The sequence below is a fragment of the Falco punctatus genome, assembly GCF_963210335.1.
Source record: "Falco punctatus genome assembly, chromosome: 3".
NCBI lineage: Eukaryota > Metazoa > Chordata > Aves > Falconiformes > Falconidae > Falco > Falco punctatus.
Window position 1 is genome coordinate 19,778,529 of NC_137582.1, and position 22,444 is coordinate 19,800,972.

The window sequence follows — 22,444 nt, forward strand, 5'->3', positions numbered from 1 at the left end:
TAAAAGTCAAATTTTATTACTGTAGATATGCCAAATCATGCTAAGCTTTATTTAAAATAGTAAGAAAATAATAAATACTGTTCAAAATGGTTGTCTTGTATGTCAGCCACAGACTGGTTGTGAGTCTTGATCATCTTGAAATATTTCCAAGTTTTACATACCTTACTCCCATTGTATTCTGTAGCTGTGGTGGTGTATTGAATAAGCAGTTTTGAAAACATACCCATCTGCTTATGAAGCATAAACTGTTTAATACTCAAGTGAATAAATAAGAAAGTACAAATGGCATTAAACTGAGATACTTAACAGGATAGAATCTTTCTAGTAAAATACAGTTGTTGGTCTCCTGACAAAAACTTGCTTTTTTGAAGGTTTATAATAGCGTTACAGTATGATTCAGGATGTGGTGATGTTTGCGTTAACATCATGCGTGAGCACATAGCATTAAGCTTGTGTTTGTTCTGTTTTTCTAGCTATCCTGGTGGTTTCAAACAAGTGACAGCAACTCAGCTGCACTTAAAGGATCCAACTGCTGTGAGTGTTTCCCCTTCCCTTTCATTTGTAAAGCTGATTTGTTTTCATTTAATTAGTTCTCCTAAACAAAGGGGATTAGTTACCTACATGTCTAAAGCTAAACTACAAACATTCTGCTAAGGGCTCTTGGATGCTTAGCTTGTGACAGTGTTTTTGTAAACAGCTGTGTTTTGAGGGTAGGATTTTGCATTTTTGTGATTCTTCCATGCTGCCCAAATGAGCAAATCAAGTTCATTTGCTTCACTCATTTTTGACGGATTCATTTGCTTTTAGTTTCAGGGCTCTGACCTTTCTCGTAAGCAAACTGCCTCAAGTTAAGCCTGACTAAGCTGTACTTCAGTTTAAGAACCCTACTATTTTTAAGAGCCAGCAAGAATAATGCTAATGTTAAAAATTGTTAGAACGTACACCTGCTTCTTTCTTCCAGTAAAATTCAACTGTAATTTCTGTAAAATGTTTAGCATTTTTTAAATCTTTTTGGCAATGCTGTGTGTTTATGGTCTGTTCGAAATGATGATTACTTTGAACTTAAGCTGTTTTACTAAACATCTGTACTAGACTGCTATAAATTTTGAACATCAGTGTTGATGTGTTCATTACTGATTAAAAAAATACGGTGCTAGATATGAACATTTTGGGATGTTTACTTACATGCTTATGAAATTACTATTCTGAATGGTCTGCCCTGGAGGACTGAATTTTCTAAGTACTGGTGTTTCAGAACATGATAAGAGGCCCACAAAGGCTGACAGATACCTGTGTTTATTTTTGTCTTTGAAATGCTTTGGCTTGGTTTACCTTACATAGAAAATATAAAAATGCTTCTTCCTTTTCCTAGTGAAGTTTTATCTGCTGTAAATTCTGGGTTTTGTCAATTATTCATTTTTTTGTTTTTATCTATGACTTGGAACTCCTGGTTTGTCCCAAGACTCCCTTATACAAGGTGTTCTACAAGTACTCAATAAAAAAAGCAGTCCACTGTATGGATATGCCTGGTTTTCATTTTTACTTTTGCAGTTCCTTTCTTTATTTAAAGTCAAATGAAATCCCACAGTTCAGTATTATTTTCTGTCTAGAATTTTTCAAAACAAATGCTTTTGAGAACAGGCTCTAAGATCATTGTAGTTCCTTAGGGAATTATTATTGGTAGTTCCACATCTAAAATGGACTGTCCAACCTTTTCCATTTGAGCTTCAGGCAGGCGCTGTGCACGGGGAGGCAGTATCGCACAATTTGTTTGTCAGGGCCTGAGGTCTGGATGTTCTATAAATTATCTTCTGGCAGTTATTCTGAAATACCTCTTTCCTTGCCAGACTCATAGATGAATTTCTGTGCAAACAGAGGAGGATTAAATGAATTTCCAATAACTAAAGCATGTTGGACAGAGGCTCAGCAAATGGTGATGTGGCTCAAGGGTTGGACTAATTTAGCAAGAGAAACTTTTTTATAAACAGAATTGTAGAGACCCCTCAGCAATTAACTCTTTCATTCTGTTGAAGATGAAACATTTGGATATATACACACACACCCCCCATAAAGATAACTTTATATGTATTTTTGTCATAAATAATAGCAGTGTATGGTAATTTAACATGATATATTCTGTAGATGTACCTGTTACAGGTTTTGACTTGCATGTGATTTTATGGCTAGAAACATTTATTTACTAGTTGAATTGTATTGGTATTAAATAGATTGGGGTATGACAAAGATGGAAATTATGGTGTATTATTAACAAGTTTTATGTTTAGAAGTAGCTATTAAAACCTGGAAAAGGATTACTTTTTCCTATGAATATGAAAAAGAAAACAATGCCTAGCCTAAGTAGCATTTGGATCTTAAAAATGTGATCTAAATGACACACAGGTATTGTGGAAACTTTTATAAATCACCTTATTTCACATCTTTGAATTAAAGAGAGACCTTTTCTCTTTTAAGCATGTTAAATGCAATTCCTGTGAAGCCAGTGGAATTAGGTAGGTTGTAGGAAGCAGACTGTATCTTTCAGTGGAACCAGTCTTCATTCTGTAAAACATTTTCGTCCTGGAGGCTATTGCTTTTTCTCTGCCCTTGGTCCTGTTGTCTCCTGCTAGCTCATCCTGGTAGTGTTTCATTAGATGAGTCAACGTTATTTTTGGGAATAGTGCTGTTACAGAAATTAAGGCGTTATATTAATGGAAGAGAGTACTTCCAAGGAAAAGGATGTTGATACAACACCTTGTAAACTTGTGTTACACAGAGATTTTGCAATGGGTATGACTATTTTCGGTTTATGTAAGGAATAGATTAAAGCTTCTAGGGTTCTGTGAGTGTTTGTATATAGTAGAACTGCAGTACTGCTTAGCACTGTCTTTACTTACATGTATCTAAATTCAAACATACCAAACCCCAAGATAAATATTTTTCTATTACAGTTTTGTTTAAATGTAGTTTCTAGTATACAGAGAGACTGGTTTTAGGGAAAAAAAAAAAAAAAACTTGCACGCAGGTAATAGCAAATTAAAAAAGTTATAATGAGTAATTTGATGCAAAATCGTATAGTTTATGCACACATGGGGGGCTGAAAGTCATAAGTTGTCAGAATTTAGACATGTTTACTGCAACATCATCCCTGAACATTTCTGCTTCCTTCATAAGACACCAAGACAGGGATGGATGATGATCTGATATTTTTGCTTAATGGAAACTGATGTCATTGTATATATCTTACTAACTTTGGACCTTTATATTCCTTGCAGGTAGCAGTTAGTGCTTCGGAAGGATTTATGCTGAATTTTGAATGTGCACGTGCATTTTTTCATAGGATCGTAGGGATTCAGGTTGGAGAGAACCTTGGGAGATCTCTAGTCCAGCCTTCTACTCAAAGCAGTGTCAGCTCTTAGGTCCAATAAGGCTTACCTAGACTGGTCTTGAAAGGCTCCTTCTTGCTTGAAAAGAATAAAAAAACCCTTGTGCCTATTTTAAGTGTTTAATCTCAGATGCATAATTTTGTGCTTGAGACTGACAAAATATTATGAGTTTTTTCCACTTCTAAGTACCTTTTATGTTAATATGGGGCAGCAAATACAAAAAGTCTGCATAGTTGATGTTTTGTATAGAACTTAAAAGTTCTGTGTTTATTGTGCCAAGTTTTTCAGTACTTTGGAAAAATTTGTTTTTATGGAAGGGTAAAAATTATAATGTTTAGCCAAAAAGATATAAAAAGTAAATAGTCTAGTGCATTTTTACCTTTAGTATCTTTGAGTTCCTTTGGGAGGCATGGGGAGAGGAATGTCTGTGAATCTATTTAAAATTTCTAGTATTTTCAGTTGTCTGCTCTTCTGGAGAATAGCAGGGAATAGCTCTTGTCTATTGGACTTGGCCAGGCTGCTTTAGGAAGTGCTTATTGTAGAAAAAAATAGCTTCTTCACAGTTCAGCCTTTTCTTTATATGACTTGGATTTAGTGTAAATTCTTGGACCACCCATAGGCAAGAGTATTTAATATGTTCTTTAGGTGCAGCATAACAGCTTGTTGCTGTAGTTCAAAACAGCCTCTCCATTTTTCAGGTTAATATAGTACTAATATATTTGTACATATATATATTTCTGTCCCTTAGGATACATATTAGTGGACATTACATTCCACTGTAGGTTGCTAAAAACCAATACCTATTTTGAAAGGTTTGGTGTATTTTCTTTGCCAAGAGAGTCCTGAAAATAAAGGAAACTGGTAAACTTTTTTTTTTACTTGAGATGCAGGTGTTTGGAATGCATAGAAGTTTGGGGGTTTCTGGTTTGTTTTCGATAAAGTTTGCAGAAGTCTTGTTTAGCTGGGAAAGTGCTGATAGGCATGAGACCAACAGTTTAAAAATTAGACTTCAAAGTACTTGATACAGGAAGGCTAAAAGATGTACTTCTAAATCTCACAGATTTGAGGAGCAAAGATTACTTGGAAAAAAACTTTCTGGAAAAATCTTACAGCTTTTAACTAAAATGCCTGTAGAATATGTTGACAGATCTAATCTGTAGAGCTAGGTGGTAATTGCTTTTTTTTCTTCTTTTTTTTTTTTTCTTTTTTTTCCTCCTGCATCGGAAACTCCCCCCCCAAAAGGAAAAGAAGAAATAATGTTTGGCTAGTACCAAATGCTCAGTGAGAGGATTGACCTTCGCAGTAGTCAGAAGCTGTATTGCCTCTGACAAAGAAATAATGGACAATAATTGTTCAAAGTGAATGTTACCTGCTAGGGAAGATTATTAAGGAAGGCAGGGTAGCTCTATGGAAATCTGCTGTGAGGAAGCCTCCGGGGGTGTCAGAGTTCTGGTTTGTTCAGCTGCTGGCACTGATATGAAGTGGCTTAAAATGTTTTAATTCTCTGTTTGAATGCTTTTTAGCAACTGCTTGCATGTATAGACTTGCCATTATATCTGCATAATAATGATCTTTTCAAGAAAAGCTCAGACAGAAAACATGGGTAAATCTTGCTGTTGGTATTTGAAAGCCTATTTTCTATTCACGAGTAAGGGATAGTTGCTATAATAGTATGTACATACTAAAAGTCAGTTACTGAAACACCAGATATAATAGTGTTTTCTTTTATTAGTATGGAGTAATGTTTTTTAATTAAGTAGAGCAAAACTTCAAAATCTCAACTAGTAGGCACACAGAAGTTGTATGGCTTGGGGAGGAGAATATTGTTATGGAACCTGTTATCATAAAACCTTTAGGTGCTCTAAATAAGTCTTAGATCTGGCTTGGTCTTCTGCTTCGTGGTAGATAAAAATAAATATTTTTCCATTAAAAAATCTTAATACATTTCTTGAATTTGCAAGGCAAATGAATATATTAATTTTAAGAACACATTGAACCTCTAAGCTTTTAATTGCTGAACAGTAGTGGAAAGCAAAATGGCATGTGATAGAAGTTTACTTTGTGACCAAATGATTCTGAACCGGCAGTATTAAGTACATTCATTGTTGCTGTATTACTCCAACACTTGTCAAAGGTTGAAAGGTGGAGTTCTTTGTATGCTTTTATAACAAGTGGCAAAAAGAACAGTATCATATATGGAACAGAAAACTAAGAACTAGTAGAAGGAAAACATAGTATCATGCTGTACCTCCAAGTAACTGGTGTCTCTTTTGAAATTCTTTTGATGATTTTTTTTTGGTTGGTTTTTTGGGGGTGGCTTTTTTTTTTGTTTTTTGGGGGGTTGGTTTTGTTTGGGTGTTTGGGGTTTTTTTGTACGCCCTGTAATTAATCACTTTATTTTCTCTGGAGCGCTGTGTCCTTCCCATGTTCTAGCATTGCTTCCTGGTGATTATTGGACTTAATTCAGCTGTAAGGGTAGACTCTTTTCTGGAAATTCAGCCAACTATTTAGTGCTTCTCAGGACCAGGAGTGGTATTGCTTTGTTGATTTCCTTCTTCAAAGTATGTTATATCTGGCAAGGAATCTTTCTCAGAACTTACTTTCCATCAGGCATAGTCCGCAACTTGCATATGAGCCAAAGTATCACAAAAATTGCAATGTTCAAGCCTCACGCAGTGTTTCAAATAGATATATTTTTAATTCATTTGTACTCAAAAAATGTTAGACCATGTAGTAAGGGACTGAAAGTGCAAGAGTTTTACTAGAGCTGCCTTCAGATTCCTTTTCTCCTAATTAGCCCTTTAGATTGGAAACTAAAAACATAATGTCATACAACTGTGTGATTAAGAGCATGTCTGTGCTGTGAGTATATAAATTAACCAACAATGGAAAGAAGATATTGCGATATTTAAGATGACAGTTGCAACTACAGCCAATAGGAATTTTGTAATTCAAAAGAAATTGGAGCAAACAGCATGCCAGTACTTCAAAAATTCCCAAATAGTAACACTGGTGGCTGTATACATCTGATGGTGGATGACTTTACCTGCTGTAGAAAGTGTCATTCATGGCTTTTAGGAGTGAGTATATATGAGGATATGGAATTTTACAGGTTGCTAGTACTAAAGATGAAGGACTGGAGAGAGGAGGCAGTAGGTATCTGTAAATAACGGAATAAACTGTTGAACTGTGCTGATTAGTTTTAAACTAATAAAGCGGTTGCAGACACCTGTGGGTAGATAGACCTGCTTGCCAGTTTGAAATCTCAAAGAAATCAACAGGGTTTTATACTTTTCACTTAAAACTAAACTCTTATTTTAATAGTTTAAAATAAGCATAATCAAATAGAAAACAATAGGAATTGTCTTTTCTTAGAAGTGTATTGCAAACATACAGAAAAAAAAATTGTTGTTAATTCCTTAAAGAAACATCATGTTCTGATGTGTGTTTTCAGGGAGGATTGAATCTGGGTTTGGGTTTTGAATGAGCTCAGTAGCAGACTTTTTCTTGCAATTCCACACCTTCTTACTTAGTGTTGGTGTATTTTTACTAAAACTTAAGCATGTTCAGGTAACAGGAGAGCCCTTATTTAACAACCTATAAATATGGCTGGTTGGATCTGCCTTTTCTGTTACACGACCTTGCTCAAGTTGCAAAGGCAGTCTATACAACTTCAGTTAAGCCTGTACTTAACATCTTTGTAAGTAAGATGTACTTAACATCTTTGACTTGTCATCACACGGTTAGAGTGAGGTTCTGGCTGTAGGCAGAATTTTGGGCAAGGAGTTGGATGTAAACTTGGTCTTTCCAGGAGCTGGGTTTGAATTTGCTTTGGCTCATGGAAAAGTCTTTGAGGCAGAAGTTATAATGAAGGAAGCTAGAGGTTTTCCAGTCCTACCTTCTCTGTCCTAGCTCCCTGTATGGCCTTGCAGTAAAGCAATAATAAAAGTACTGAGTAGTAGGACCTTTAAAATTCACGCTCTGGCTTCCTTAGTAACACGTGTATTTGGCTTTTTACAAGTCCCAAAAAATAGTTTATCACCATCTTTACACTCCTTTTTTTTTTTTTTTTTTTTTTTTTTTTTCTTGACCAAGGTGAATGAGCTTCAGGGGTAGGAGGTATAAATCTGCCTTTGACCTGTTCCAGCAAGGAAATTATGATCTGCTGCAGAAGCCAAGACTTTGTTCCCTCTTTGCCCCTACCATGAGTTGTTGGGGCAGGGAACATGCATGCTTAAACCCAAGATTATTGTTCTCTACATGGGTGTAACATATAGTTGGCAATATTTTCAAGTGGCTTGGACATTAAAGGCCCTGTAATAACATGCAGATGTACCAAAGCATTATGCTTATTGCACTTAGCATACTTGTTTATAGAAACTGTTGTTGAATATATAATTATCCACGATCATTCTTTATTCATTATAATTCTCCAAGTCCTGCTTTTATGTTAGTCTGCTGTGACCTGAGGTTGTCAGTTCTGCAGTGACTGTACACAACGTTAAAAGTATTTCTTCATTGTTTAACTTAAGCATATAAATCATTCTTTTCCAGTGTGACTTTTAATAGGCACATTAGTACAACTGAACTGTTCTCTTTGTAATGTGGCTAAAAAATTCATCTCACATTCACCAGGCAGAAGTATCTACAACCAGAATAGACCAGCTGTTTGTCTAGGTCACTGGTTTGTTTCAACAGATGTCTACGCCACATGCTGTGCAGGAAGAAGAAAAATCAGACACAAACATTGTTTGATTAAAGAAGTGAAATATTTAACGATGTTCATTAAAATATATTAAAGTCTTTTTTTTTTATTGGAGTGACATTAAATAACTAGCTCTGTGCATCTGTAGGTCATAGGTCATATGTTGGAACATGTGTATGTACAGTTTATTAATCTAAGGAATTAACACTGGTTCTATCACAGTCTGAAGTTACAAGTAATTTGTAGGTAAAGAAAAAAATGCACAGTTAGGCAATATGTTATGAAGAATCTGTTGTTTTATGTTTCATCTATTTTGATCTTTCATTGGCTATAAGGAAGAATAGCAGGTAGAAGGAAAAATAAGTGTATGAGATGAAAATTGCTAATGATGAAAGGGCTGTTCACATGAGCCGCTGTTAATTTCTATGTATTTTCTTATATTGGTATGGTGTCTCACCTGATTTTCAGTATTCAGTGAAGTAAATCAGTGAAGTTTCATTTTCTGTCTTCATCTTGCCTTTGTCTGACCACATGGTAGACTGACCTAAATAAACTGTAGTTTGCTGTACAGGCATGAAGAGTTTTTGTCCCTAAAAGCATTGGTCTTCATTATTTTTTTTTAATAGTTACCTTCTCTAATAAAAATCAGTAAGTATCAGCACTATAGATTACTCTGACCTGATGTATTTCTTCTATCATCTTATTGTCCACAGATGTGTGGTACTGGCTGCATAGCATCTGAAAATCTTCATATGTGGAGGCTTCTCTAAATGCCTTCAGAGTTTCTCAAGGCATATAGTATATGTATTTATGAGGATCCTAAGACAGTGTAACTGTCTGTTACATGGCAAAATGAAAATAATACTGGGGCCACTTGAGTGTTTACTGACTTCAGGATCCAAGTAGAAATGCCTACAAGTTTAAGAACTTACACTTGTTATTAATTTCACTTGCAACAGTTAATTATTCTATCTTAACTACATGGTTCTAGCTTGGAACTCAGCATTAGTGATTGTCTCTAAAATTTCAATTTAATTCCTGTAATTAATTTTATAAAAAGAAGTAAGTTTGCTCAATACACTTTTCAAACTATCTGGATGCCTGGGAGATTTGTTTGTGCATAGTGCCCTGCATTGCAGTGTGGCTTACTGGCTTCAGTTTAACCTTGTGCTGAGTTTCTGATTTGGAGCTAGTTTGTGTCTGGGTGGCTTGGAGCACAGGCAGAGTGTTTTTTCTTTTATTTTCAAAGTTGCACGTAGGTCTACCCCTAAATGCTTTGCAGTCCTCTATGAAACCCTTTTTGTTTTCTACAGTTGAATGCCTTGTTTTACATTACAAATGTTGCCCTTCTGTGTGAAGTCTCTAACAATGTGTTTTGCTTAAAATACAGACATCTATACTAGAGTCCAAGAGAAATCCTGTTGAATTTCGTTACTTTTCAATAAGCGTCATCCAGTGTAGATATACGATTTCTATTTGTTCCTGATGCTCGGGAGTGAGATTGTTCATTTGGAACTAATAGCAAGGGAATAAATATATATAGTATGTTCATAATGCAATGTATTGGTATGTCATCTTTGCTTAATGTACAATACATTAATTATAAAGAAATCTAAAACACGGCAAATTACAGTGTTAAACTAGTTGCTGGGAACACTCGGTAAATTTCTTAGAGCCTTTCTTTTTCTCTCAATAATGTGTGTATATGTGTGCAATACAATGTGGAGTTACCACAAGCTTCTCTTTTTTTTTTTTTAAATTTAGTGATCATATGCAATCATCCACAATGCTAAATATAGCTCCTAACTTTATAAGCTGAAACTTTCTATATGGCCATTAGAGTGTTTATATCCTGGGGAGTAAGTATTTCTTTTTTGAAAACAGTAAGTCTAGAGCACCTTCTGAATGTGGTGCCAGGGTTCTTCAGCACGGAAGAAGTTGACTGAAAAAGGAGTTCAGTATCTAGTGAAATGGGCAGAGGGACACACAGCTTACCTTTTTCATGTTATTTGTAGTCTGTCTGATTATTGGTTACCATGTTATCTTTCCTCAGATTGTTAAACTGACTGTTTATAGAATGCTTCCAAAAAACCTTCAGAGAAGAACTATGATGCAGAGGCTGCACCTGTTCCCAGATGATGTGAGTAGCTGTGCAGTTACATTCTCATTCCTGTGTGGTTTGGAGGTGAAGAGGGAGTCCTAGCAATAACAAAAAACACCTCTTGTCTTAAGAAGGTAAATTAAGGAAAATCACACTTTTTTATTTATGTGTCTAAATGTAGTTGAAATGTTGATGCTTTTTTCCTTATTATTTCACAAAATTGTGAGATATAAGACATTCATGAGATTGTGTTCTGTATTTAGGTCAAATACTTGGCATGAAGAATGCAGTAGTACTGAGAAATATTGGTCTGGATTTGGTAGGGAGTGATGGTGTGGTTTTAAACAATCAGGTAGCTAAGACTGTTCTCACCTGCCTCAGGTTATTCCAGAAGATATACAGAACAATCTTCTACAAGAGATTCCTCAGCCACGTGTGGTCCCCAGGAGGTTAGATGAATATACACCAGAAGAAATTGCTGCGTTTCCGAAGGTTTGGATTCCGTAAGTATCTTAGATTTTTTTTTTTAAAGGACACATTGACTGACTATATACTGTATAGGCTCTCAAATCATCAGTAAGAAAAAAATGTGATTATTTTTCTCTTTGTCATCTTTTTTTGGAGACAGGAGGTCATTAAAGCTAAGAATGTTCATATTAGGAGTGGTTGCTAAGGTGGTTTATTTTTTATTTCTGGCTTTTATTTTAATGAGAAAAGCTTTACTTAAAATCATGTTTTCAACTCTACTTCATCAAAACGAAGTGAGTAAAAGGTGAGCAAAATGCTTCATTACCCTATTTGAGTTGTTTGTGCTGTACAATACGTAACTGTAAGCCATAGCCAAAGGAAACACCATGTGGCTCTGTGAGGGAATGAATCATTGCAGGAGGCAACCCTTCAGATTTTCTCCAGAGAAAGGGAAAGAATTCTGCTAAATTAGACCTTGGAGAATGGATCTTTGACAGAGAACATACCACATCTTTATTTTGATAAATAGTTTCTTTTCCATGCAACCAGTTCCACAGTAATTGTGTGGCCACAAGTGAGTATTCGTGGTTTGCTTTATACCAGCACATGCAGCACTGATTCAACCTGCTAGTGAAAATAATGCGTTACAGTCAGCATTTTTTGATTAGTACCAGTATGATTTTTCTTGTGTTCATTTTGAGAGTCATATGTAGGCTCAAGATTCCATTATAGTAGTCAATAGAGAAATTTATTTTGAAAGATGTCCCCTTTCCAGATTATTCTAATGAAATTTAAAAAGAAATGTAACAAGCAGGGAGACAGGGAAAGATATAAATAAGCTAACACCAAGACCAACTTGATGGCCTAACTCCAGCTGGATTACTGGTATTTGTATTTTTGATTAGTTTTTAAAAGGTTATGTTTCTCTTTGTCCTGTAGAAAAAATGTTCCTGTGTACTTACTCCTACACTAATCCTAAAAAATAGACTTGGTATGAGACTCAAATGGAATGTTATACTACTGAGTAGTTCTGCCGAACTAGATGTCGGCAGTATGCGGACAGAGGTCACCAGACATGGTAGTAGCAGCTTATTTCTCATGAGTCTCCTTAAGCTATGATCTCTCAGGTGTCTTGTAGCTGAATGATTGCAGAATGCTCAAGGTTGGAAGGGACCCTGGAGGTCATCTGGTCCAACCGCTACTACTCAAGCAAGGCCATCTACAGCTGGTTGCCCAGGACCCTGTCTAGACTGTTTGTTAGTATCTCCAAGGGTGGAAACTCCACAACCTTTCTGGGCAACCCGTTCCAGTGCTGTCACCCTCACAGTAAAATAAGTGTTTCCTGATGTTCAGACGGCTCCTCCTGTGTTTCACTAAGTCATGTTCAAATCAGTAGGACTTCAAAGTGCCAGAACTGAATACTTCCTGTTTTTACAGGAGCATTCAATAGCTTCAAGGTAGATTTTCATGTTCAGCTGATTGCAGAAGACTATTAGAGAATGATGTGCATCATCTACATGGTTTAGATTTGTAGGTGGTAGTAACTAGATAGTAAAAAGCCTTGTACAGTAGGAAAAAATCATTGTACACTAGCAAAACCAGTAATATTCCTTCAAACAAAGGAAGCCTTTGAATACAAAGAGAGGAGACGTTTTATGTAGCAAAGTAGTTAATCTGGAGGAACAAAGTTGAATTTAAATTAATGAAGAGAAGGGGAAGCTCACATAAGAAGAGTATTCTTGAACGGTCTGTCAGTAAAAAAAGATAGCAAATGTTTTTTAGTGCATGGCCAAAACTGTTGGTACTTTAAAAGGGGCCTGATGCTTTTTGCTTGCTAAGATTAACGTTAAAGGGTTTTTATTTTTACTTAAAAGAAATTAAACATTTTGAATTTCAGCATGTATTTTTGCTTCATTAAAAGGCATAGGCAGATAAGGGCATTTACCCTTCATAGGCAGCAGAGAGATGTGGACAAGAGATCTATCTTTTCCAGAAGAAAACTGGTAATAAGATAATGTAAATGAGCAACACTTGAGTAGGACTTTCTTGCAATTCAAAAGCAGAGTGCGTTCATAATTCCTTTTATGGACCAGCAGCTCTCACTGCTTAAGCCAGACCAATACAATTAAGAAATCCCAGGAATAGAACAAACGTCTGTATCCATTTCACATATATTTATAGGATTTATATTCCTTTGAAGGGAAAACTGAGTAATGTTCCATTGTTCTGTCACGTGTTTAACAGAAACCAAATAATTTTTTTAGTGAAACTTCTTAATGTTGTGGGCTTTTGCTTGCAAATCCTAGTAATAACAGGAGAAAGTTAGCCTGTGACATTTATCTAGTCTTAACTGAAGCTTTTTGCCTGCATAGAACTCTGTATTTATGTATTATGTGTATTTGTGCTTGCACATCCACACACATAGTAGTCATACAGAGTTGCACTGATTTTGCACAATGAGACTTTATATGTGGAATATTTTTCCTCTGCTTTTAGTAATTGAACTTGGTAAAGCATGTGATGTCATGAGGGTTGACTGTATCACATAACTACTAAAGATGCACCCTATTTTGCTTTTGTCTTTTTGGATGTTATCCCTGTATTGCAGTTAATGTGTAGATTCTGAGTAAGAGTTTTAAGTGGATTCAGAAAAGGGAAGTGTGTGGTCACCATTGGCTATTAAATATAGTTCTCCGGATTTGACTCGTGGCTCTGGAAGTTTTAAACAATGCTCTATATTTATCTTGTTCCTTTAACTTTTTCTCTCTCCATCTGCCACTGAGATGATGAAACTTTGATGTGACCTAGAAGGGCAGATTTTATATGTGTATAGTAAATAAACAAGCAGTTGCTAAACAGCTTGTCTTATGGTAATATTTAAAATCTATTGAATTCCTAATGCTGGGCTTCTTTTAAGTGCCACAGGAAAACAGCTGCAGGAATTAAGCAGGCAGAGTAGAGTATGATCTGGAGTCTTCCAGATGATTGGTACCAACTTGTGCTCTTCTGCTCATTTTCATTATGTAGAATTTAATGCCTTTTTTGGTAGGAGAAATTTAAATATTGTGCAAATGTTGTATGGAGGACACCTAAAAGTGTGTTCTGCACACAAAAAAAAGCATGTTTGTTTATATATCTGTATCTAGACACTTCTTTGCGATAGGGCTTGCTTAATGTGGCTTGACTTAAGTCTTTGTTCTAAAATAGGGGAAGGGCATTGACAGAATGAAAAGAACATTTTGAAGATTACTTGGGCTTTGTCACGTTTCTTCCATGTTCTCATGAATGTGGGTAATACTTTCAAAAGCTTACTAAAAAGTCAGTTGTACTTAGGATCCTGATCCTAGATGAATCTAAAACAAAGTCTGTGTCATCTGAGGCACCTCAGTGTTACAGGCTCTGTTGAAAGGGAACAAAGTCCAGTAATGATTTAAGCCCTCTTTAGGGTGCAAATAAGTAGATTGATTTTGACTATGTCTGACCTATATCGGTTATAAAAATTGCTGTGTTTGTTTTTATCCTCATTACTGGATGGAGATAAAAATGCTGATGTTTCCTGGTTCCAATGAGATTTCATTGGATTAGCCCTGAAGAAATTCAGACTCTGCACCAAAGACCAGAATTCTACAGTATATTAGAGTAAAGCTGATAAGTCTCTCATGCCATATGGTATATTATACTCTTGTATAACTGCCTTTAGTACTAATGCTAATAGAGTTTCTTACATGATAATTTAGCACTGAATTGGAAACTGGTACTTAGCTTTAGATAACTAATCAAGAGTGTCCCTTTTATCAAAGGACATGGTATTATGCTGCCAGAGCTCATCTCCTCAGCGCTCAGCCACCTTACTTGGCATGTAGGTGTATGGGCAGAGAACAAGTAAACTTGATGTCATCTAATTTAGTCATTGCTGTCAAACTAAGTTTCCTAATAGCTTCATGTTAGCATTGAGGAGACTACTTGAGTGTGTTGATCCTTGGGGAAAATCTGCAGGGAGGAACAGTATTTTGAAGGTAAATTTGAAGCTAGAATTTCCCTCCCTTCATTTCTTGGAACGATTCCCTTGAGAGGAATTCAGAGCAGAGAGAAAATACCCATTCCCTCTGTATTTCTCTCCTTTGCAGTCTCATCCAGATCAATTTTTGGTAGGTGCTATCAGTATGTAGTCTTTTTATTCCATTCCAGTTACAGAGGCTGGGGAGTGCTGCTGCCATAGAGGCCCTGCAACTGCAGCAGATTTCCAGACTTTCAATTGTGAGGATCATAGTGCTTCTCCTATGGGAGGGGTGGGTAACTCAAGCGGGTATTCTGGTGCGAACCACCAGGGGATTGGAATAGAGGGTCTGAAACAGGTGTGACAGAATGCTAGAGAGGACTGTAATTAGCGGGCTCTGGGTGGGGTAAGGAAAAAAAGGGAAGTTTGATAGAACTTCAATGCTATGAGTGGGTAGACTGGGCCAGAAGTTTCCCCTTCAGTCAGCTACTCTAGCTAGAGACACTTTTAAAGGCAGGAAAATATACCTGACACTGCTACCATACCTTTGTTGTGTGGGGCTTCAGCCCTACCTTCTTTTCTGCTCTCAGGATCTGGTAAGTCCTAGCAGACAGATGGAAGGTCGTTATCTTCCATCTCTCCGCTAGCTGCAGGGCTTATTGCAGTAGTTGCTGTTGTAATTTCAGCTTCTTGTCCTGGCCTGTAACCAGACTATTGTGAATGTCGGTTATTAGTGTCAGATAGAAAGTTTTAATTTAACCTTCAGCACACTTCTCTGGCAGTTTTAATGTTGGGAAGAGTTTCCAATTTGAAGTAATGGGAAAAATAATAATGCTTTTCCTGACTGAGGGAATAAATTTATTATTGTCATTTTCTAGCACTGAGTGCTATGGGGGGAGGCTTAATTGTGAAATAGAAGATACAAGATTGAGCAAATTTAGTAAACTTTCTGACGTGATAAGTAAAATACAGAAGTCTGTAAAAGAAAGAGGACTTGCAACAGTGAGTTGTAGCAGTCACTGTTCTGATTAAAGTGCCAGCTGGAGTGTCTGAGAATAGACAGCTTTGCACCAAAGGCACTAGAAGAAAGGCTGTATGAATATCCAGCTGTAATGGACTCTGTGTTCTGAACTTTTTCAGTATGTGTGAGCCCATGGAAAAAGTAGTTTGCATTATTCCTTTGAAAGACTGTAGAAGCAACAAAACTTCTAAGTATTTCTATATTCTTTAATGATGTCAGCTTTTTAGAGGTGTATAGCAAAACATTCTTTAAAAAATGAGTCAAAAAAGGGGACAAAATACTGGCAGCTTTGTTCAGCAAACCAAGAGAAGTTAGTTTAAAATATCATTGTATAAGTCTAATATTCTTTATAATTTGAGATGTACTGAAAAAAAACAACTACCTGACATCAAAATGATTTCAGAAGAGGAAATGTAAAGGGAGCATGAGTTGTTTTTTTGGAAATCCAAATATTGCAGGAACACATGCATATCTCAAAATGCAAAAACTGACTTTCCGTTTTGGTTCCTCATCATGTTATTCTTTTCCAGCTGACAGGCTGCTCAGACAGGTTGTGAAATCTCCAGCCTTGGAGATGCTCAGAACTTGACTCCATGAGTTCCTGAGCAACCTGATGTAATGCTGCAGTCAGTCTGACTTTGAGTGTGGTGTTTTCCAATGCAAATTGTACCATGGTTCTTCGTATATGTTGAAAGTAAACAAACATAGATAGTAAAATAGATTAATATTTTAATAAAATGTGTTTAAAAACTCTAATGCATAAGTTTATAGTAGTGTTAGTCCTGTTTGGCTTTTCCTTGGGCTATTGTTTGTTACTCTGCACTAGGGTCTTAGAAGTCTGGGTGGGAGAACGCAGTGCTAAAATAAGTAGCCTTTTTTTTGTCCTCTGTATCCTGCATTCTGCATTTGGGATAGAAAAGGCCTGTATATTTATTGTTGTGTACTTTGGTCTGTGAGCTTCTGCAGAACCCATGGATAGCTTCTGAGCAGTAAGAGTAGTCCCTACAATAAACCAGAAGATGTAGGATGCAGAAAAACTATAAACTCAATTTATTTTCCTTCACGTGATTTTAAGAAGTCTTGCCACTTTATGTAACTTCTGTTTTTAATTATAATTTATCTTCCATGAAGTTCTGAGCCTGGTGACCACTCTGTTCAACAAGGGTAGAGGTTCAAATGGGAATTAAATTCCTGTGAGAGTGATTTTAAAAAAGTCAGAGGAAGATACTCTTTGTGGCGCATCTTTCCAAAAAAGATTAAAATAAAATAAAATAAAAATCTATATAAGCCCTTTAAAAACAGCTGTAGCCTTTAATGGAAAAGATCAAATGGAAAACATAGCTTGATCAAAGATATGTAAGACTATAAAATGCAGGTAAACACAATTATGACAAGAAAATTAATCTTCAGGGTTATACATTAATACTTACACCCAAGAAAAGTACCTCACTGGATATAAAAGAGCCATAAGACAGATAATAGGGAATGAATATAAATTACTGAATTTATAGAAGTTACTAATATTAGGAGGAAAATAGCATTTTTATCTTTAATCTGAAGTAATAATGTAAATAGTTTTCATTTGAAAGTGAAGAGAACATGCTTAATGCTGCTAATGATCTCACTGGACTTTTTACCTGTATTTTGTATCGAAATGTCTTGCTATAGATGTTTTTTTAAAGGGTGTTTTGCTGGTAGTTGGAGACTGATGCACCATAGACAAATATGCGATATCCAAGTGGTATGCTAAAACAGTGAAATGTTTTTTAAGGAAAGCACAGATCTGATGTGGAAACCTAGCAAATCATTTGTTTTTGTGGTGAGTGGAGAACTTTCCTATCACCCCTCCTACCATCACAGCAGACTTCATAATGGGACATCAAGTGGGATCCTGCTCCATGAAAGCAGGGAATTAAATGTCAGAATAATTCCAGTGAGAGAATTTCTTTGAGCATTCTTTCTCTTTATCCAATTGATTTCCCAAATTGTGCAGACCTTCTCTCTTAAATCCTTGATGGAGAGGTCTGTATAAATAAGTGTGGTAGAAAACCATGTAGATACAGGAAAGTTAAATTATGTCTTTTCCAGGCACAATTGGAGGGGAGAAAGATCAAAAACTAGTTCCTTTGACAGAGTTTGATTTTGTAGCTTTTTACCATGAATGAAACCATTATTTCCAGTGTGTTTGAAGTTTCAGATTATATGTCTTTTAAATGAGTTTTAAACAGAAATCATCACAGAATTCAACAGTCACATATAACTAAGCAAACAGTTCTGTTCCATAAAAGCAAGGATAGGTCAGATTCATGTGTAAATTTTCCTGTTATATACCATTTTAAAGTTGTTTAACTGTCTGGGTGTGTATATATATATATATGTTTTTAGACAGTTTTAAAGGCAGGAAATTGTTTTTGAAGAAATATTCAAATAAGAATGCTACCAAATATATGGAACAGCAGCTCTGTGTTGTTCCAGTTAGATGGATGCATTCCTGAGAGTTTCCCTTAAGAAAGCAGAGCTGTCTGATTTCCAGGAGTGCACTGGGGCTGGTGCTGGTGTGCATACTGAGTGCCTGTTCCACTGCCAGCCTTAATAGGAACTCTCCTTGGGCCAGACAGCCTCTCACTTGTCTTTCAGGGGGGGAAAAAAGACCTTGAACACTTTTGACATTTTTAATACTTGATGTATTGTAAACCCTGAAATTTGGTTTAAGAAAACCAACCACCTTTTTAATGTTTATTTTTCTGAGTAACTTGCCTGACTTCTGGCCTCCATCTGTACATCCTGCTTTGAGGCAGGGGGTTGCAGAACCTGGTCTGAAGCCATGATTTTGTTCCAACTGAGCAGCGTGGGCTGGGCAGGGTCCCGCTATTGACACTGCGTGTCAGCCCTGTGGCATGGCACACAGATTCTTGGTAGTTCATCAGCAAAGCTCCGTGGCTTTAAAAGCAGAGAATCACAGTGTTCTTGGAAAGGAAAGTTTGTAGGTGATGAAACACAAGCATGTTGGACACCTGCAGGTGGCTCTGATAATCGTCTTTATATCTTGTGCTAATGATAACTTCCACTTCCAGTTCCTCCCTTAGAGCCAGCCTTGCCAGTCTCAGGTAGCCTGAAGCCTACTGCTGGTGTTCCTAAGCAAACAAATTTGTAGGCATTGGTAAAGAGAAGGTCTTTTGGACTAAGAGATCCTCTGGGCCACAGTTGCCCTTACTGTTCGTTGTCTTACAACATAACTGCAACAGTAGTTGTCTTGCACAATTCTGCAATTTCTAGGGTAAGTTCCCAAATAATTTCTGGGATCTAGTAGTAACAGAGCTGAAGAAGCCAGAGATACCTGGGTATGTGGTTATACACAACATTTTATAAATGCAAGTTGCTGGCAGGTTTTGTAATGAAATTTTTTGCCTGTTAATTTTTCTTCAGGTAACATTACACAGAGCCAACACCAAAAGACACCTCACATTATATTAGAGACAAAAATGATATTTGGAGTATTTCCAGTAATGTGCCGTGTTACAGATTATAACTTACAGTTTAATACCTAGTTTATAAAATGCTTTTTCTTCTACAGTGAATTACATGGTATAACAAATGAAAAATTGTGAGAGTGGTTACTCCAGCTGTATAGAGAAACTCAGAAAGAAAACCATAAACATCTCTTCCAAAGATGGTGAGGTCTTGAGCTATTTTTGTAAGGACCATCTTGAGTTTATTCAGGAGCCTTTAAAAATTCTGCAGTGAAATAAACATATTCCTCCAGCCTTTTTCTTAGTTCTTGCTTTGTTGAACAGCGTGTCTGCAGCTTTTTGGGTTTTGAATTGTCGTGCCTCACATGGTAGTGTTTGGTTCTTATCTTGGGCTATGGCATGTTGCTGTAATAGGAATAAGTACTGCCCCTCCAACTTCAGTGCTCACCTTTTTCACAAAGCAGGGCTGGCACGCATCAGTGTTGAGAGAAGAGGTGGCCAATACAAACTTCTGTGAAAGGCTGGAGCTGGTCTTACTTTTTCCTAAAAACAAACTGCATAAACCAGGAAGAAGCTATCCTGCCAATACAGCCCAGTTCTGTTCCAATGTACCCTTCGAGGAATCCCTCTGGAAGTTCATTTTCTGTGGCTTTTTTTGGTTCTTAGTAGGAATTCCAGTAACTAACTGGAGATCATTAACCCCCATTAAAATCTGGGAACTATCACTGGTAACACTTTTTTCTTATAATAAGGACATAAAAATGTCTTCGAATTTTCTGTAGCATTTCACTTAAAAGGACTTGAAGGTAACTTAGTCTCACATTTCAGGCTACCAGAGCTAGATCTAAATTCCTGTGGACAAAAAGCCACACATACTTCAGAAGACAATTGCTCTCCTCTACATTAGCTTTTAACTTCAGGCAGCAACTGGACACTGAGTGAGAAGGGTCAGTAGCTTAATCATCTTTAAAACCTGACAAATTCATGTTTAGGTTGTTTAGCCTGTTAAAATGAATTACTGGCTTTTCTCTAGCATGCATGAAACACACCAGTGCTACTGATTCTCGTACCCTTTATTTGGAGGCAGCTTACGTTGTATCTAAAACTAGAGTTGAAGGCAAGGGATTTAATAAATGGGTAACTAGACACTTTTACTTCAGCTCTCTGAAGAGGCTCTCAAGAAGAAAGTTCCAAAGATACTTTCTCCTTCCTCTAAAATCTGTTGATCTCGTATGTGAGAAATTAAATTAATGGGAATTTGACAAGCAATAGAAGAATGGTTGTATATGATACTGTTTAACTACTTAGCCAGATGAAATTAGAATTAGATTATTTTTTAATCGCCCTTTTGCTTTTTTCACTTTTGGTGCTGACAGTAAGTCTGGAAAGCATTTCACCATTCCTTTACCCACTTCTGTATTTATTTTAAGAATAATGTAATTCTTTGGACAAAGCCGAGTGTACAGTGCTGTTCTTCATGCAATCCTATGGTTTTTAGCAGAATATATCACTTAAAGATTTGCAAAAACCATCATCTTACTGAGATGAAGTTTACGTGTACATTGCACTGATTTAACTTAAATCACTTTCCAGACAGAATTCATATAATCCAGGTCAAAATCTGGGATTGACAGTAATTTTTATACAGCTTGGTTCAGTTCAGCTTAATTTGTTTTTAGGGAAACCGGTGTTGTAACCAGTTTATTTTAATTTGTAACAAGCCATTCTTAATTTCACTAAGAGTACCTAAATGCATATTAGCATTGGGTTAGATAACTTGATCTATGGACACTTTCTAAAAACTAAAGCAAGTGCTAGTTTTATGTAGGAAAAAAAACCCACAAGGTGCAGTCGAAGACCACAAAATATTTATCTTAAGCTTTGTGTGTGCAGAGAACAGATTTAGTCACTATAAAGCTACTGGCATCACAGTATCAGTAAAGCCACCATTTACTCCGTTTTGTTACTAAATGCAGCTTCTGTTACTGTGGTTTATTCTCCAAGTGAAATAAGTTATACTTGTAGAAATACTTTTTAGCTGAGATGATACTCTGCATGAGAACTCCACCAATACGGAAAAGGTTCTTTTGCCCCCAAGCAGAGGAAGAAGTTCATGGTTTAGAATAGGCCAAGGTGGTTATTGGAAATTTAATGATAGTTTAAATATCACTAGCTGTTTCACTGATTATTTTACCAGAAACACTGAGCTACCCTGGGATAATAGGTACATCTTGAGTAGAAAAACAATTCAACTCCCCCCCCTCCACCTCCAGCTCCCAAACTCTGTTGATATTTGAGTGTAACAACATAATTTGGTTTTACAGAGATTGATAGCCATGTCTAATCCTTGGGTTTTGATTTACTAGTGTGATTAGTGAAACAGATGAAATGTGTTCAGAAATCCCCTTTACCTAACAGCTATTGACTTTGGCACAACTTGCGAAGTGTACCTGAAATATATATATATATATATTGCTCTTGTTTCTGAGTTTACAGTGAAGTTTGGCTCTATGTGGATGTCTTTTTAAGTTTGCCTACAAAAATGAATCTTAAGATACTAAAAAATTTGTAGTTGTATTCATAAATTAACCTTAAAAAGTATGCCAGATAGACCTCAGAATTCATGCTATGTGTACTGTGCGAGGGTTTTATAGAAAACCAAATTATTTGGAACCTTTTTTCTTAAGAAAAAGTTAAAAAACACCTATTGTCACTAATAAGTGGACATGAAAGATGAGCCATAGAATTATCGTGTGTAACCAGCCGGCTGTCGTCAGTTAGCAATAATTCCACATTCCTGTGATTGTGATTTCCATAAATATGAAAAAGAGCATTACAGTAATACAGATCTAGTGTGCCCGCTAGCTCAGAGTAATTGGATCGAAGAGTGGCTGAGGGCTAGATTCTAAGTGGTGTAATCAGTCCACAAAATCTTTTCACTAATTGGTCTTCTCCTGACTGTCATCTATTACAAACTGTATGGTTATAAACTCTACTAAAAGACACATGTATGAACCAGTGGATATCATTGGTTAACTACTGAAACAAATTTGGGAGTAGTTTAGGAGTACTTTAACATGAATTAAACTACATTTCTTTGTGCATTTAGTTTTTCAGCCAAGTTTGGAGAGATTTTATCCCTATCGTTACGTAGAATTCTTGAAATCTGTGCAGGAAAATCACATAGAGCTGCTGTAAAACTACACGGTCATCCTGAAGACTCATTCAGCTGTTTGGGGAACTCTCTACTGTTCTGCAGGAAATGGGGTGGGGGAAAAAGCCAGTGGAAATAAAATCTA

At 36.4% G+C, this 22,444-nt stretch overlaps 1 protein-coding gene across 1 annotated transcript in view; it reads left to right on the top strand.

Moving 5' to 3' along the window:
- Positions 1-22,444, top strand: part of MRPL13 (mitochondrial ribosomal protein L13) — a 39,202-nt gene that overhangs the window by 7,106 nt on the left and 9,652 nt on the right. Inside the window, exons 4-6 of the mRNA XM_080378351.1 lie at positions 474-534; positions 10,142-10,228; positions 10,571-10,692. Of these exons, the coding sequence (XP_080234477.1) occupies positions 474-534; positions 10,142-10,228; positions 10,571-10,692 (270 nt within the window). The remainder of the gene's footprint in view (positions 1-473; positions 535-10,141; positions 10,229-10,570; positions 10,693-22,444) is intronic.